At 37.5% G+C, this 18754-nt stretch overlaps 1 protein-coding gene across 1 annotated transcript in view; it reads left to right on the forward strand.

Annotated features, from left to right (window-relative positions):
• The window catches only part of LOC149189511 (WD-40 repeat family protein / notchless protein), a 253629-nt gene that overhangs the window by 139142 nt on the left and 95733 nt on the right, over nt 1-18754 (forward strand). The window contains exon 8 of the mRNA XM_089411822.1: nt 16345-16455. Within this exon, the coding sequence (XP_089267948.1) occupies nt 16345-16455 (111 nt within the window). The remainder of the gene's footprint in view (nt 1-16344; nt 16456-18754) is intronic.

The raw sequence follows: 18754 nt of genomic DNA on the forward strand, positions 1-18754 counted from the left end.
AAAAAGTAATAGACAATGGGGAACAAAGAGTCTCGAGTGTTGAAAGTTTACCTAATATTAAAGGTAAGTGTGATAAGCTTTCCTTTCTGTTTTCCTACTATTCCAAGGGATATCTTGTTGGTTTTTCCTAGTAACTCAGATCAGTTCTATGTCCAATCATGATCATAAACACACTCAAATACACAAATTCAAGCTCTTTGCACAGGGGAAATGTAGCAACAGTGAATCAACAAAGTACACAAAAATATCAGTGATGCAAAACTTGATTTTATTATCCTTCAATAAAACAAACATAGGGCTCCCGTACCAGGGATGATGGCCCTTACAAAGCCCTGATACAAGACAATTAGTATACACAGTATGCACTAGGGCTTGAAGTCAACTACTTTTGACTGTCAATCTGCCCAAAATACCAAGAAAAAAACTTATCTTGCTGAAGATGCCCTTACACAACAGTCCTTTCAGTCCACTTTGTCTTCACACCTTGCAGGTCCTCTGCCTCCTTTGACCACAGAGAAATACCTCCCTCATACTCCTCTGCCCACCAGCTGCTCACAGAGTATTTGCTTCTTTAAATACACTGTATACTCAGGCCTAATCTGCTCAGCTTCTCACAGTGATCAGCCCTTCAAATCACTGTACAATCAGCTTTGCGACGCGCTGTTCAAACACTCCTTTGTTGAACAGACTTCCACAGTCACACTCGGCAATCATTCTCCACAGAATTCAACCCAGATTGGCAACGTCGCATGAAGCGGGGACGAAATGGGGACGTTTTTTGGAAGCGAGGATGCGGAAGCGTCATTTTCCAAAAATCTAGGAAGCTAAGCGTCTCGGAAGTGTCTACTATATATATTTATATTTTTTTGCATTTATATTCAAAACAAACATCCCAAATACCAAATTAGTTTAGAAGACATGAAAATATGCATATTTTTACATAAATCAAGATATATATGGCATCCATGATTCCATTGTACATCAATGATTAATTATCCGAGCATCAACCATCTATATTCTAGCAATTACAAACATACATCAAATTTTTAAGCATATTATAAAACATAAAACATTTAAGCATATTATAAAACATAAAGCATATTATCTAGCAGGTGAGCAACTATCAACATTAGTCATGTCCAAAATTCAAATAATAATGTTTACAAAATAGGCCGCTTGGTCACCACCAATACAAAAAGGTTCAAATTCACAACAAGCCTACAAGTCTAATGATTAATCTATGACAAAAGTAGTAAATTGTTAATATATCTACTAATCTCTCCTGCTTCCACCACAAAGAGAACATGGTAGTGGGCCTCCACGTGGTGGCAATGAAGAAGATGGTGCCTGTGGAAGTTGTGGGAGTGGGACTGAAACTGATGAAGACGAAGCCCCTGTTGTTGGTGTTGAACCATGGAACTTGGGAACCAAGGGACCAGATGGTGGTGGCAACTCAACTCTATCATCATCATCCTAGAATCACTCAAAAAATTCATACCAAAAAAACCACTAGTTAACAAAAAAAATTAAAAACAGGGATTAGAGAAATGCTTTATAAGCAAAATTGACACATTTGAATTCAATGGACATACCACTTATTGACTGAATTTTGGAATTCATACCACAATGGACATATCTGGATAAGAGCATCCTCTAATTGCTCTAATCGCAACACTCCATCCTCCAAATTGGGCTCCTCTGGATTCCTGTCCCAAACCTTAAGGTCTTTATTAGTCTTTGCATCATCACAGTAATGGGACAACAATCGCAAGTTGTAATGAACATAAACCAATCTCTTTGCCCGGTCTAAACTCAACCTGTTCCTTTTAACACTGTGGATGAAAGAATGAAAGCTCCAACACCTCTCTGCAGAAGAAGTGTTTACCACCTGTGATAGCACCTGCAATGCGAAAGTCTGTAGAAGTGGAGTAGCACCTCCATCCATGTTCCACCATCCATGCTCCCAAATGGACTAGTGCTAAGCGTATAGTTGCTCAACTGTTTCCGTACCATGGCAACCTCCTCCTCATTAGGGACTAATTTACCCAATGCAATCATATGCTTTTCTAGAACCTCTGGATCTAGGTATGGTTTTCTCCTGCTCCCCCCAGGTGCTAGTGTTGAAAGCCATGATGGATGATAGTATTTAGGTGTCAAAACATATGCTAATGCATGCAATGGAACATTTAGCATTTCCCATAGGTTTTCCACCTTTGCACGAATATAATTGTACAAGGTGATATCTCTAGGTTCAACAATGTCTTTAATCTGCCCCAACATGCTATCCATTTTCTCATACACCTCCCCAATTATTGGCCGATCTGAATCTACAAACTTGATCATGTAATAAACTGGTTTGGTGATTTGCAAAACATATTTAACCTGTGACCAAAAGAACATGTCAAGAATAGTGTCCTTGGCTACATTAGCACCATCTTTATCAGTGTTAATTTCCTCCCATGATTCAGAGGTCACCATATTAGTTAAAGCTTGTCTCACCTTCACTAGCCGCCTAAAGGTGAGGTAATAACTTGCAAATCTTGTTTTTGCAAGTTTAGGCAATTGCAACTTGGAGTAAGTGCCATAGAAGTAGTTTACCCTTGTATGCCCTATGATAAATTTAATAAGTTGCTTCCCTTTCTTGTAAAGCTCATTAATCCATCTGCATTCTTTATGCTTCACAATATCATGCATCAAAAGGTGCAATGTGTGCACCAAGCACCCAGACCAAAATATGTGTGGATGAGTACACTCAATAACTTTTCCTGCTGCCTTACAATTTGCTGTATTATCTATGATCACTTGAACCACATTATTGGGACCAACATCTCTGATTGATTGCAATAGGAGAAGTTGCACTGATGGAGGAGGAGTCATGACATGTAATAAATACTGCACCACTAGCAGAAACACCAAGAACATTTATCAAATGTTGGTTTCTAATATTTGTCCACCCATCTGATACAATGGATACCCCCCAATCCACCCACTCATTTGTAAAACGTGTCAAAGATCTTTGAACCTTTGCTTTTTCTCTTTCTAATAACACTGTTCTAGCTTTCTCATAGTTGGGGGACTTGTATCCTTTTGGGGCTTCATTGATGGCCTTTACCATTTAATGCCAATAGGGAGAGCGAAGCACATTGAATGGTACACCTCAATCACAAAGAAATTAGACTATCTTTTCATCCACATCATCCCTTCCAACAACATTCAAGAAATCCCCTATTGTTCTTTTACCTCCAGAGCTTGTAGACAGTAGAAGTACCACGAGGAGATGAGCTACCAAATCTAGAGGTTGCACTTGATTCAGACTTTGTTTTCTGTTTCTTTCTTTTTTGTTGTGCAACCTCCTCTATTTGGATGTATTTTCTTCTTTGTTCAACTGAAATGTTTGGGCAAATTTGTATCCCCACAACACCCTTTTTATGATCACTGTCCATCACACCATAAAGATGCCTCCTCACACGGGTATATGAACCACTAAATGTTTTTCCTCCATGACAACCATGAGGGCACAAAAATTTGTAGCTTCCACCACCTTTTCCCCCTTCAAGTTTGGTCACATAGTTCCACAAGGGTGTCAATGCAGCTTTCCCCTCTAGTGTTTCAGTGTTCCCTTCAAGTTCATCCCCTTCCTCTTCAAACCCTTCCTCCTCATCATACATTGGGTTAGTCATATGGGGACCGCTATCCTCTTGTTCTTCTTCCTTTCTATTCCTACTCCCCCTTGCCATCATTAAAACCAAAAGTGGAATGATACATAGAAGCCAAAAGAACACCATCTTGGAATATGAATATAGGTGGTGGACAACCTGCAATTAAATGAGCAAGAAGAAAGAATGGGAAAGAGTAGGAGAGGGAGGAGAAAAATACAAAAAACAATGACAAAAAAATGAGGGAGTTTGGGGTTTGCACTTACCTCTTTAGCTCTTGTAGATGGAAGCCCTTCTTTACTCCTCCAAGCTCCTCCTCCTCCTAGCTCCTCCTTCACTCCTCCAAGCTCTACTCAAGTTTCTCCTCTCTTCCCCAAGCTCTCTTCTCCTCTCTTCTCCAAGCTCTCAAAAAATACAAGTGAGCAAATGAGAGGTAAAAGGGCCTTTTAATCCCTTCATTCCTTACCCTAACCTATCTTGGACCCACCCCCAAGCACTATAAATAAAATAAAATTAAAAAAAGTCTCTTGGGTCTACATCAGTCCCTCTCGCCCAACGTCATCCCAACTAGCCCAGGGTCAGCCTCTGGAGCCTCTGTCCTCCCACCCTGACTCTTTCTGGCACTGCGCAGCTCCTGGCTACCTCTGCGTGGCCTCTAGCTGGCTCTGCATCAACCCTCTCCCGGCTTCTGCGTTGATGCTCCTGGTACCCTCTCTACCTCTCTGCTTCTGTATTCACTGCCTCTCAGCTATAACTCAGATCACTCCTTCGATTTCCTCAGCAAGCCCTGCCCAAGAAAATTGAAATCTTAATCAACTCGGTGTGTTCTTCAACTTACCTTCAAGCCTCTTCTTAAACTTTTCTCGTTGACAATTCAACGACCGAGATTAAGTCCCTAATCAACGAATAAGATTAGATCTGGCTTGATCCATGACTTTTGGACCATTCTAACTCAATTTGATATTAATTCACATTAATATTTTATTTTACCTAAGTTTTAGACTTAGGGACTCCATTAAAAATAGTAATTATTTTAATATCTCCCAAACTGGTTAGATTCTGCCCAAAACCATTTTTGGGTCTTGGAGATCTCATGTGCTTTAGCCTCTCCACCAATTTTCAAGGCTAGAGCACATCCGATGCTACCCCAAATCAACATCCTCCTGACTACAGCTTGATGTCTCCTCACTTCTTCTCGAGTGGCACATGAGCACTCATGACACAATCGTCATCCTCCTCGACTTCTTTCTCCACCTTCGTTGGCACTGCCTTAGAGTTAGAAGCCTCTCCCTTACTCTTCTTCCTCGCACACTGGTTCGCATAGTGACCTAGTTCCCCACAATGGAAGCACTTGACCTTGGAGAGGTCCTTCTTCTTCCTCTTTTCTTGCTTTCCCGCAGATGCCAGAGCCGCATCCTCTTCCACTTCCTTCTTGATCCTGACCCCTTTGCTGCTACTCCTTGTCTTGGTCAGCCGTCTGATCTCTTCTTGACAAAGAGCCGCCCACAATTCTTCCCAATCTGGAAGACTCGCCCTGCCCAGTATGCTCTGGACAAATGTCTCCCACTCCTCGGAGACTGCGTTTAGTGCGGTCCTCACCATCAACTCCTAATCCGGCATGGCCCTTATGAAAGCCAGTTGGCCATGGATCTCCTTCAACCGACTGATCACTTCGCTGGGAGGAAGTGGGATTAGAACAGGCAATGTTGGCAGAAGATGAGAAAAAACTTTGGATGTTTGTTCTCTTTGTTCCTTTTGATGGTTGGCCACAAGAAGGATGAAGATAGTGAAAGGGGTCATTGGTGGAAGGGATAGAAGTTGAGTCTTGAATCTCATAATCATCATACCCACTCTCTTTCATGGCTTTTAATAATTCCCTCTTCCTTGCAATGTCATCTTGGATGGCCTTCTCCATAGCCTTATCCTCATAAAACTTTTCAAGCTTGGAAATGTATTCTGCCCTAATAGGACCTAACATTGCATTTGGTGCATCACATGGCTTTACTTGGCCTCTTACCCCAGCCAAGTGTTGTTTCAATCTAAGAATACCCCCACCTCCAATAGATTTATGGCATAATTTGCATATCATTTTTCCATCAATTACATCACAATGAGCCCATGCACTGTCCTTTCCTTTTGGAGCCATGTTTACTTGAGATAATTACAATTTGCAAAGAAATCTGCCATTTAAAAAAAAATTGTAGCTAAGCAACATGGAAAACCAAAGCTAAATTTAGGAAAACAAATGCACATGCAAGCTACAAAATTTGATAGCATAGAACTAGAGATTTGATAACATAGATCATAGAAGTGAGAAGTTTATAAATTTATAACACATAAAAATTTTAATTCATAGACAACAGCAAATGAGGAATTTTCAAGTGAAAGTCCTTACCTGGAAATGCAAACTAAGCTTCCTTAGCCTCCTCTTGAAGATGCCAACTCCATTGACAACTACAAACTATCTACAAAATAGCTCCAACTCCAACTTCAAGATGACTACTCCAGCAAAAACTCAACACTCTCCAAGCTCCCAAACAAACTCACAAACACTCATAAACACTCATAAACACTCCAAATCAGATGTGTGAGACAAATGAGAGGGAGAGGGGCCTCTAAAAGGCTTGGAGAGGGTGTTTTTGGATGGAAAGCACCCTTAGTTTCCCTCCAAAACCCCTAAACTTCATTGAGAAAGTCGTTGTGTGGGGCCTAGGTGGGCATGGCAGGTAACCGACCAGTTTGCTACAAACCGGCCGATTTCGTCCTAAACCGGCCGGTTGGGACCTGTTAGGGTCCATTTCTTGCCATCCTGCTTCCTTAACTAGGTTTTTGCTTCGGTTCCAATCGGTGGCCCTGCTGATCGTCCGGTTAGACATGGTAAATAACTTGTTAATTAACAGAAAAAGTAGGAAGAAATAAATCAGAAAGTACAAGAAGGATTTCTAACAGATAGACTTAGAAATTCCAACATGGTATCAGAGCGTGGTTGTAGATCACAGGATAACTAAGGGCATCGGCCGAGTAGAGCAACAACAACAAAAACAACTATCCCAAGTGATAGAAGCTATTCCTAGCGGAAAAACATCGAGGAAGGGGTGACGCAGTGCCTGTGTCATCAGTTCGAGCTGGGAAGAGGATCATCACAGTGGCAGAGAGGAGCAGACCTGACCTACGCAGTGCCCGATCATCTTTCTAAGTCAGGAAGGATTGATGTCTGTGGCTAGGAGGTGCGGATTTTGCTAGTGCTGGGATTGCGCAGAGCCTAGAGGCTCTAACCTTCAGTTTGCTAAGGCATAAGAGGCTGTGGGAAAGTTGCAGAGTGAAGCTGGTGGGGTACTGTGGTCAGAATAGTACCTAATAGGGCAAGACCAAGGAGGAGGGAGTTGCTGTCGAGGATTTCTAGCCAAGAAATCCAAATCAGTGGTGCAGCTGCACTAACGATCGAAGTGGGGCATCTCGACATTGGCAGAGGGGTTTCCAGGAGGGAAATCGAGGCTCAGAGGGAGTCACACAGAGAACTTCCAAACGGGAAGTAGAGAGACTTGAAAGAGTTGAAAGAGGAGTAGCGAAATGGCAGTGAATGGCATTGGGTTTTTCCGGGGACATTTGTCCAAAAGTAATGTTGTCACTTGTGTGCTTGTTTTCATTCAGTTGATGATTTGTAGATGTTGTGACTGTATTGTGTTTATTTTGGTATTTAAATGTTTTAAATAACTTGTTCAAAATTTAAAAGTAGAAGAAATAAACCAGTAGAATACAGACTAATTTTCTATCGGATAGCCATAGAAAATTCAACATGGAGTGCCTTTTTTATAGAAAAGAAGAGGCTGATAGGGATTCTAGAGAATTCTATTTCTAATTTCTTTCATTAAATTTTGTTATCTAAGTGTTTAACTACATAAAAAAGTGTTAACTTAGTGTTTTTGGGCCATAGAAGGGAACGCCACACTTCTTGGCCCCTTGAGATGTTTGGAAAATAAAAAAAGAAGCAAAATTGTGGCTGAAACGTGCCACATTGCGGCCGAAACGGTCCTGAAACACCGACAACCATCCTGACTGGCATTTCGAAGTCGCGAAACACCATCTAGGATGGTCGACAATGTTTAAGGTTTGTTTCCATGTTGTTTCGAAGTTTCGACCCATTTTGGGTACTGAGACCGGCCTTATCTCGACGCTTCCTGCAACATAGACATCTAATATAGCGAATTGTCTTGCAAAGGATACTTGTTTGGGGATTCATGAAGTGATTCATGTTGGAATTGTGTAAGTTTATTGCTATTATCTTCAATTTGCGTGCTATAATTAGGGTTTCTATTTGTGCCATATTAAAAGTGTAATATATTTCTTAAAATCTGGATGCTTTATGACATGTAACATTTATCTTGTAAGTTCCATCAAAGGAACTTACTTTATGGATCCTTTGACCTTAAATCTCCCATTTAGAGAAGTTGCTAGGGTTTTTAAGGGAAGAAATTTAGTTTTCCACCCTCTTCATCCAAGGCCCTCTATCATAGACCTTGCCCTAATTGACTCCATTTCCCAATTGAGAGAAGACACTAGTCTAGTTGTGGTGATCATCTTAAATTTCTACTTCTTTTCCTAATTTCTTTGTAGCTAGGGTTAGGGTTTGATTTTAATTTGCATGTTATGGTAATTTTGCATCTATATGTCATTATTCTATTGATGAAAATTGCATTTAATAAATTAAAAAGGCAAATCTGGCATTAATTGCATTTTGTCCCTAAATTAGGGTTGATGTCTTGGCTTCTATTGCTGTTTTATGCATATAAAACCATTAAAAACTACAAAAGTTTCCTTTTCCGTAGCTTACCTCTTGATAACCTTTGATACTTTATTGAATCTATCCCTTAAAGGCCATTTCATAGTTGCTATATGCTTTTGGATGTTATATACCCACATATTAATAAAACCGTAGTTTATAACAACACTCTTCTAGTCCATTGGGGTTCGTGGCAATTGTGCTTGATTGCTTGTATTTCTTATCACAATCACTGAGGCCTTGCCAATACCTTTCTCCATAACCTTTATATCATATAACACCCTTGAACCCTTGTTTATTAAATATCTTGGGGTGATTTCTTTAGGGAAGCCTCCCTTGTGGGGATAACATTTGCCAGTAAATAGCTTAGTGAGGCTTTGCACTAGGCTTGATAGATTTTGCAGTATCAATGATCTTGGTTAAGCTCCCTCGCTTATTCATCTTTGAAAATTTTAAGGCACCCAACCCAAGCCTCCAAGGTAAACTGGTTAGTCTGCCCTAGTCCTTGATAGATTTTGCTCCAAGCCTCTTTGAACCTCTCATCAAGCTCCTTTTGAGATGAACTTGGTTAAGTTTGCTTCCTTATTCCATCTTTAAATATTGAAGGATGCTAGGGTTGGAGGTCTAAGGGATGCAATTTTGCCTTGGTTCCTTGCACTTGTATCTATTTCTTTTTCTCTCGAATTGTCTTGCTCCTTGGCTCCATATGCCCCCAAAAAAATATTGGTGTGCCAAGGCACTTATCTTCTATACTCACCAATTTTTATTGTAAAATATCTAAAACATATTGTTAGGGATTTACTCTCCTAATGATTCTTGGGTTGTGTGTGTTTGGGTATTTTTTCCCCTTTGAACTCAAACTTGGAAGTTACCCTAAATCCCCGGTGATCCTATCCACCCTAAACTGTAATTACTTTATCTTTTGGTTGGTGGAAGTGCAAGTAGAAGCCTTAGGGGGCTCTTGGCTTGTCCAAGCCATTTGATCCCTAAGATCTACCAAGGAGAACCCTAGTTGAGTTGGAGAAGACTTGGATAGAAGCAAAAACAGTGTTGGTGAGGGGCTAGTGGCCCCCTTTGAGTTGCAGTGTGTCTCACACTTGAGCTTTTGAACTTTATCTCAAGAAATGCGAGATTTTGTTGTAACAAAAACCCTATATGGATGGTCAAAGAAAACCTAGTTCCACATTGTAACAAAGATGCTACTAGCCAATAGTTTTCAGACAAGCAAATGAATGGAGATAGTAAAGTTCACACTTGAGATTTACAAGGATCAAAAGAGAATTGTTGGAACTAAATTTCATACAAATCATGAAATACCCTCTGCACAAGTACACTAGAAAGAGATTCTAGTGTGCTTGAGAGAGATTGGAAAAGACAAGCACAAATACTGAAAACTGAAATACACATGTGGACCTAAGAAAAAGATGCTAATCACAAGAGAGAATGCCAAAATAAAGTGCTTTTAGGCTTATGACACTTTGTATTTCAGATCAAGAAGATCATAAGGTGAGATGATACAAACGAGAGCATGAGTTGTGTATTTATAGTATATACACAACTCAAGTGAGGTGTCCCTTCAAAAGAGCATTATGGGTCCACAAAACAAAGGCACAGACACCAAGAGGGTTATTGAGCTAACGTTTCAAGTTCGACTAGGTCAGCCTTAACCATAATATGATAGAACAATAAAATATGGCTCTGGGCATAATTACAAGTAGATATGGATACATATGAATGGGGTCCATGGCTGCATGAACATATTACAACAATAATTGTGACTTTTAAATTGCATCTTTACTTTTGAGTTAGGAGTTTATAAGGTACCTTCTATTGTTTTTTAAATAGACTTCACCTTTCATTTTACTCACTTTTTAATCAATTATTAATGGAGTAGATACCTTCTTTTGTGTAAAAATTAATACTAAAATGTATATTTTTTTATTTAATTAAGAACAAAATATTCTTTAGTTATAATCTTTAACTCTTAAAGTTAACTTTAGACTTATTGGATTTTTTTTTCCATGAACGCTTTGTTTGACCATCTCTTCAGTTTTTGTTTGATTGTCCGTTGTGATTGTTAATAATTGGCAAATTTAATTCTTTTGGACATGCCACAAGTTTCTAGTTGGTTGCTATGGTTTGATAGATGTGCTCCTACCTCTGCAGCTCAGCAGCATGTGTGGACATTGTTTTTGGTGATTGGATTGTACTATGTAGGAATCTATGGCTGAGAATGAGTGATGATGATATGCTGGGAAATGTCTCTCTGTGGAGGGCCCCATTTTTTTTCTTTTGCACCTCATTTCTCTTTTTCTTGACAGCGTGTGTATGTTTGGTTGCTCACATTTTATTTTGTTTCGAGGATCACAGATCCTTTTTATTTGGAAGCTCCCATGTGTTTGTCCCACCTGATTGCATCAGTTTTGTTTGCTCATGATTTTTTTTGAGGTTTTGAATCTGGCTGCAATCTCAGAGGGCTGCTCCAGTGGTCTTTTTTGTGGATGTACTCTGGTAAGACTGCCAATATTAGTTTTTAAATATCTATTTTTTTCCTTCAAAGCGACATAGTGTTGAGGTATGACGAGCCTTATTTTATTTTGCAGTAATATTCTCTCCTGCTGATGTACATAGACTATTTTGTTTACAGAAACATTGAATAAATTCAGAGGCTACCAACCAAGGTAAGTTTACTGCCACTGGCAAAACGAAATTAACCACCAGCAAACAAGGTTCCAAGTTTATCTGATATAACTTGCGTTACACCTTGTTGTAGTCACAACATGCCATAGGCAGTACCAAGGTAAGTTTACTGCCACTGGCAAAACGAAATTAACCACCAGCAAACAAGGTTCCAAGTTTATCTGATATAACTTGCGTTACACCTTGTTGTAGTCACAACATGCCATAGGCAGTCATAAGAAAAGGGACAAGTCGATATTGTCCAAAAGTCCAAAGATAATGATCAATGTCAATGTTACAAGGATTGGTTCATAGGCAGTCAAGAAGACTATCATATGTGTTACCTAAGAGCTACGTTACCGGATCCGTCCACCCTGGGAAGTGGATTCGCGGATCCCCGTATCAGAAACGGATTCGGATCCGGATTCACTTGGATGCGGGAGAAACCAGTTTTTAACGAGGGAAAATATCTTAGTAACAGTTTTTAACTAGTGAAAATATCTTGGTAATGCCCTGACCCTGTATTGCACTTTAACCCTGATAGCTGCTCGCTGGAAGCTCACACAGTATGTGCACGTGCAGCGAATAAGACGGCCAAAATGATGCGATTGGTATTAATATTAGTGGTTTTGGTATCTACAGACTTCGTAGTATGACGCAGCGACTTGGTTTTTTATTTATCTGCTGGACATATGCAGTTTCGCACATTTGAAATCATTATATTTTGGATATGTTATAATATTAATTTAATTATAAATATGTTATACTTTACAAATCTGTCATATGTTATTGACATTAATTTAAAATGTTATAAAAGAACACGTATTAATTTAATTATAACTTTATAAATCTGTTATACGGTATTGACATTAATTTAGAAATGTTATAAAAGAACATGTATAATTACATGGTGTTTATATTTGAGATATGTTATAATATTATAATTAAATTATAAATATGTTATATTTTATTTATATTAATTTAATTATACTTTTATAGCTATGCTATATTTTATTCACATTAATTTAATTAAAAAATTTTAAATATGTTATACTTTATTTATATTGGTTTAGAAATGTTATAATTTTATAAAGTAATTTTCTTGTGTATATATATTATAAATTAATTATTCAAAATATAAAAAATTTGTTATTTTATTGTCCATATACATTATAGATTAAAATTATTTAAAATATATCAAATTTGTTATGCACAAGTTTTAAAATTTGTAGATTATATTTTATATTAAACTTTTATGTATTGTAAGTTTATTATTTAATTCATATAAAATTATGTGTATTAAATTATTATTATTTATCATTTAAATAGCTTTGTAATATATTATAGTTTATAATTTAATTTTTATAAAATAATTAATGTTACTTTAATTATGACGTATTGTATTTTTTTTCATGAAATTCATCTACACAATTCAGCTTGAGTGGGCCTGATGGTTAAGAGTATGCGTTTCCTCCTATGGGTTCAGAGGTTCAAAACTAGAGGGGTAGAGTATGTATGCCTTCGTAGACTTAGCAGTGAAATCGCTACACGGAGGTGGGTCCATTGTCCCACAAACAAAGGGATCTCATACACCAATTTGGTGTTTGGCTTGGCCATGACTTTAAAATATGATGATAATAATAATAATATAAACTCTATTGTTGTTGATGGATAGTGATCACAATAAATTTGGACATTAATATCAAATTTTTATTATAAAAATATATTTATATTAATCGTATTTGCCGTTTCCTTGCCGTATCCGAATCCTAGCTTTTCAAAAATCAAGCGGATCCGGATCCGCATCCGAATCCGTATCCGTATCCGTATCCGAATCCTGGTAACTTAGCCTAAGAGACACAACAATGCTAAAGGAGATAACTCTACATCATAAGTATTAATATAAATAATATATGTTAGGAATATTAAATGGGTATTTACTACAATGTTGAATGGATCATACTGGATAAATGGTCTCCTAAATTTGGTGACATTTTATGTTTGAAGAATTGCAAGAGCTGCTAAAATACTTTGAACTTTCATGCCTTACAGTATGTATTATTTGAATATCCTTCTGTGTTGTGGTTGTATTAAGCCTTGTAACACCATCTAATGTCATTATGCATTGGTCACATTTGGATGATGGAAGGTTTTTGACACTGTGTATCCACTGGCTTCATGCTGACCTATATTAGAAATTTGTAATTATTGGTGAGAGCTAATGAACCAGGACACTTAATGAAAAATCATTTTGGTTGGTAATAATAAATATTGACATGTTGCTGGACAGCTGGAGGTCAACATGAAATGCAAATATATTTTCTGAATGAATCATTAAGCTTTTGATAACATTGAAGGAAGACTCCACAAACAATTTTTTTTTAGTTGTAAAAAAAAAATCTTGAAGTGCTTTGACTCTGTCATTTTTGAATTGGTCTCCCATGTGTTTACACTTGTCTGAAGGGGAATAATATGGATATCTAAAACATTGTTGCCCAAAGAATTTTCAACAATTGAGAAACTTGATAAACAAAAAATAGGAAGGGATGGCAAAAAGATCTGGTTTCACTGAAAGAAGCGAGGTGCACTGTACTTCCAGTGTCACATGTCAGTCTCTGTCACGTGCATCAACTAAATGGAATAAAATTTCACATGCAACTTCCAATGTAAAAAGGAAGGTGACCTAAGAAAAACAAATAACGTTGCCCTATAAAATTAATGAAAAGATAAACTAGCATAAATCTGTGTTAGCCTTCATTTTTTTAGACACCAAGAGAATTTGGGTCCCTCTTGATCCCTCTCAACGCTTAATGGATCCAGATTCAAGATGGATCTATGCTAGTACTGTGACAATGTTGGATTTGTTCCCTTGTGGAAGAAAGGAAACCTATAAAAAAAATTAAAAACATTGCCCTATAAAAGTAAATGAAAAGATAAACTAGCATGAATCAATCTGACGCCGGGATCTTTTAAGTGGCAATAGAATTTAGGTCTCTTTTGATTCCTCTCTGTACTTGATGGATCCAAAGTTAAGATGGATCTATGCTAGTAGCTGTGACAATATTGGATTTATTCTCTTATAGGATTTAATGTTGTCATTTTGCTTTTATGAATTTGACTTTATAGGTTTAAGTTTTAACTTGTTTCTTGCATATAAGTTTGGTTTTTCAAAAGGTTTGTTTAGGTGATGTAAAACACTCTTGTTCCATGGCTAACCATACATACTAGTCTATTGTTTCTTATATTTAACTTCTAGTCGTCAATTTGTCTTCCTTTTATGGCTAACCATCTCATAGTTCTGTAGTTACAAGTGTCGGAGTACAATGGTGGTGCTTTAAATATTGAGGTTTAGTTGTTCTTGAGTTTGGCCTCGGAGATGTATTGTAATGAACATAGATGTTTGTTACTGAGGCTAGTATATATGCTAGAATAAGTAAATATAAATAAATGTATGGTGGGCCCAGATGTAGTCCAATTGTCAAGGCCACTCTGAATGTGCCAATAACATGTCGTGGATTCTTTTATCAATCAGTCATTCATGTATTGTCTTTTATTTAATTCATTCATTGTGCATTCTCTCTTCTATTTTCCTTTGTACTTGCCTGGGGTATTTGCCTAAGTGTTCTGTGGGTCTTACTTGCATTAATCTGATTTTATATGATTAGTGTATCGTATCTGATCCACAGATAGTACAAGTTAAAAAATTAAAATATCTAGTGCACAAGAGGTTGCAACTGTGTGAATAGATGAAATACAAACTTTTAACATTTTTTTACTAGTCTAGATATTAAATAATTGTTCTCAGATTCTGCTTTAGACACTGAATCACCAAGACTTTTAAAGAAAGCTTGGATTTCTTGCTTTCTTAGATGCTCACAATCCTCCCACCAACATTTATATGGATGATTTACTTCTCACTGAATTTAAATGTTAAGGTTTTATTGATTAAAATTTTTTATTACATGGTTCCAAGTAATATCTTGGAAACTATATTTTAGACACTGACCAAGCCCTTGAAATAAATTCTGGGTTATCATCTTGGCAGCTCACAATTCTCCCCTAACGTATTTCCTGCTGCATTTTCTTTTACAAACTGCTCGCTGTTCACTGCAGTTAACTCAACATTGTTATGGCTTGCATCTTCTTGCTGCCTGTATTTTTGCCCTAGAATAATATAATTATCTAATTTTCTAAAATGGATATGGACTATTGTGTTCGACATAAGGTTTTAACTTGTATTATTGGAACAGACAGGATTGGACCAGATCTGGCTTGTTCAAACTGGTTTGGAGGTTCTCCGTTTTGAATCAGTCACTACTGAACTGAATTTCACTGGTTCTTTACCTCATTAAAAATGAGCAAATAATCAAAAAATAAATAAACAAGAGCCCTAACCCTACCGAAAAGCCTAATTTGCAGATGATGACTTATCCTATATGGACTTAGAGCTGCTTCCACCACCACAGGATCCAGTCAATTTTGTTGGATCTGTAAGAGCATCCAGTTCAGGTGCTGTGCATACCGATACTGAGAATGCAGAGGATCTAGATTGAGATGATTATGCAGTATCGTTTTATTGTATCATTGTAGATTGGAGCATGATTATTTTTGGACTCTGGAGGCCATTTAGGGCCTTTGTTTATGTTTTCTTTTTTCAAATATATATTGCACTCAGTGCCATTTTGCTATATTCACCCTTACATTGTATATACATGTAAACCTTTGCATATTTTGTGCCTAATGGTTTGGATTTATGTTGATGCGCATGAATATTTATATTCTTTTATCAAAGTTTGAATATTTTATATATTTTTTCTTTGACCAGTTTTTTTCCCCATTCCAGTCTGGTTACAGTTTTTGAAATTGACTGGTTAGGTTCTGGTTCCAGTAATTTTGGTTTTATCATTCAAATTTAAAACCTTCACTTAATGCGTGTTCTGAAATTAAATTAGATGTAGAAATGATTCTACATTTTTTCATTTATATATATTATAAATTACGGTTATTTCAACTGCTGCATTGTTCTTAGGGATTCTCTGAGAATGTTTAAGGTGCTTCTGGAGCACCCATTTGGCTTTCACTTTTGCTTCTTCAGCCCTGCATGTAATGCCTACACCAGAATATGTACCTGATCTTGCATCAACTCAATCAGTTATGTAATATGTTGATGTTTGCATTGTGTGGAGTACAATTACTAGTTATTTTAATACCGCTCATTTCCTTTTACAGGGGCATGGACATTGGGTTAATACTCTTGCTTTGAGCACAGAGTATGCACTTCGAACAGGGCCCTATGATCATAAAGGGAAGCAGTATTCTTCAGCTGAAGAAATGAAAAAGGTAATTCCTCACTTCAAACAGCATATTCATGCAGATATTTTGCCTTGGATTTGTGTCCTGCAAATATTGTTCTATATTGATGACAATCTTTTTCCACTGGTAAGTTATGAAACTGGAAAATCTTTGGTGACCTTTAAATTCCAAAATTTCAAGTACACACTGGAAAGTGACATTTGTTTCACAGTTCATCCCTTTGTTTTCAAGTATGGTAGAAGTCAGCCATGATGGTTCTGGCTTCAATGGATCCGTTACCAATACAAGTTTACTAGCACACAGTGAGATTAAATCTTAAATGGGACTGGGTGTGAAATTTTAATTACTGTTGCATCTACCTGGTTATTATTCTCCTATCAATTGATTATTTGTCTTCTACAAATTGTTTGTGGCAAACGATGAATAAAACACTACTGCAACTTCACAGAAAAATAAATGACCACAGGAACTGAGAAAATTATTGCACACACACACAAATAAATAACACTAATATTTTGGACAACTGTCCTTGGAAAAACCCCAGTTTGGGGAAAACCAGTTGTGCAGATGAGTATTTTATTATTCTTTAGCAAAATCTATGATGGAGAAATTACAATTCTTTGTTTTAAATGAGCAAACCTTCGGAAAATTATTTCTACCACTTTTGCAAGTCAATCTACCCTCCTGGAAGCAATTCAGCCTCCTCTTAACAATTTGGCTCCCCTTTGGCTCCTGATCTGCTCACACGTGCAGCCCTAGCTCTGGCAAACTCGCACTGCTGAGGAAATAAGTTAGCCTCCCTCTGGATTTCGACTTCAACTAGCAAAATCTACTTTCCTGTGCAAATCGATCTCTCTTGCAATCCATCTCCTTGATCCAGCAATTCATCTTCCTGGAGAAGTTCACACTACTAACTAGGGTAATTTACACCCCCCTTGAGCAATTCACACCGCTGGAAAATCGGCTTGTCTCTACAGAAAAATGATCTCCAAATATCTCGGAAATTACTGTGATAGATTGCTCTGACAATTCTGTCTCCAAACCCTGCTGATCTCAATCTGTTGATGCCCCTGCGCTGTCTATGTGCCTTGATGTTGTGTTCTCCAAATTCCCATCAATTTTCTCTTATAATCTCTCGTTGACGAATCAACGACCATGATCTAATCTCAATCGATGGCTAAGATCACCTTGACCACTTTTCGTGACCTTTCTAGAAGTGACTAGAGGAAAATCAATTTACCTCAATTAATTATGATTAATTAAGTTGTAAATATTCCATTTCCTACTAGGAAATTAAGTGTTAGTACAAAGCTATGAACTATGAACAACAAATTACAATAAAGAACAAGCACCAAGAATTAGAACACCAACAAATATGAGCAGAACAACTGAGCCATTTTATTAAAATTTGGAAATTTGGGTACAAAGCAGTGTTGCGAAAATCGCGATTTTTTCCCAAAAAACTTGATTTTTGAATTTTTTGATTTTTTTTTTGTATTTTTTAATTTTGCCGATTTTTTGCCGACTTTACCGATTTTGTCCCAATTTTTACGATTTTTTTCCGATTTCGGACCCTCACTGATTTAATCCCGATCGCAATGTTCGCAACATTGATACAAAGAGTAAAAACAATGGAACTTGGGCTTGTTATTGCAAGTTATGCAAAACCTAGGTGATCTTTGGCTAACCCATGTGTTAGAATAACTCCCAACTAAAGTGTGCACTACCCAAAAAATTCTGCTAATTGCTGCTCAATGGTAACTGGAATTTTTCTCTAGGTAGTGCCCAGAAAAATCTACAAAATTAACCCTGGTCTCCTCTGACCAATTCCACAAAAACCCAGAAAGGATTTGGGTTAATTTCGGGTGTCCTGAAACCCCTTCAAGAAGTGCGAGTTCCCTCTCTGGCTATTTGTGCGAATTACTGGAAGAAATTCTACTGATAAACTCTCAAATGCACCACTAGAATCTCCTCCTAGCTACTTTGCAAAAATAATCTCTAGAAGCCCTTCCTCACTTCCCTTAGCTCCTTCAATTCAACTCTGTCCCAACCTCTACGCAGTTTTTGCCCAAAAACCCATGTGCATTGCCAAATTAAGAGAAATCCAGTCCCCAATATCTCTTCCCTTCAACCCTACGAATCCACCACTAAATCACCGACATAAAATAGGAAAATCCTCTTGCAAATTTACTGGTCTTTTAATCCACTGTAGTTGATCCACAAATGAATAATTCGAGCTGCCTCTGCGCCCAGGAAGTGCACAAAATTGGGGAAAAACTCCTGCAATGATGCCCTGTGAGAGCCTTGAAAGATCACCCAAATTTCT

The sequence above is a fragment of the Pinus tabuliformis genome, chromosome 3_1 (assembly GCF_031772625.1).
Source record: "Pinus tabuliformis cultivar Carrire ecotype Pingquan chromosome 3_1, CPIR1, whole genome shotgun sequence".
NCBI classification, from domain to species: Eukaryota; Viridiplantae; Streptophyta; class Pinopsida; order Pinales; family Pinaceae; genus Pinus; species Pinus tabuliformis.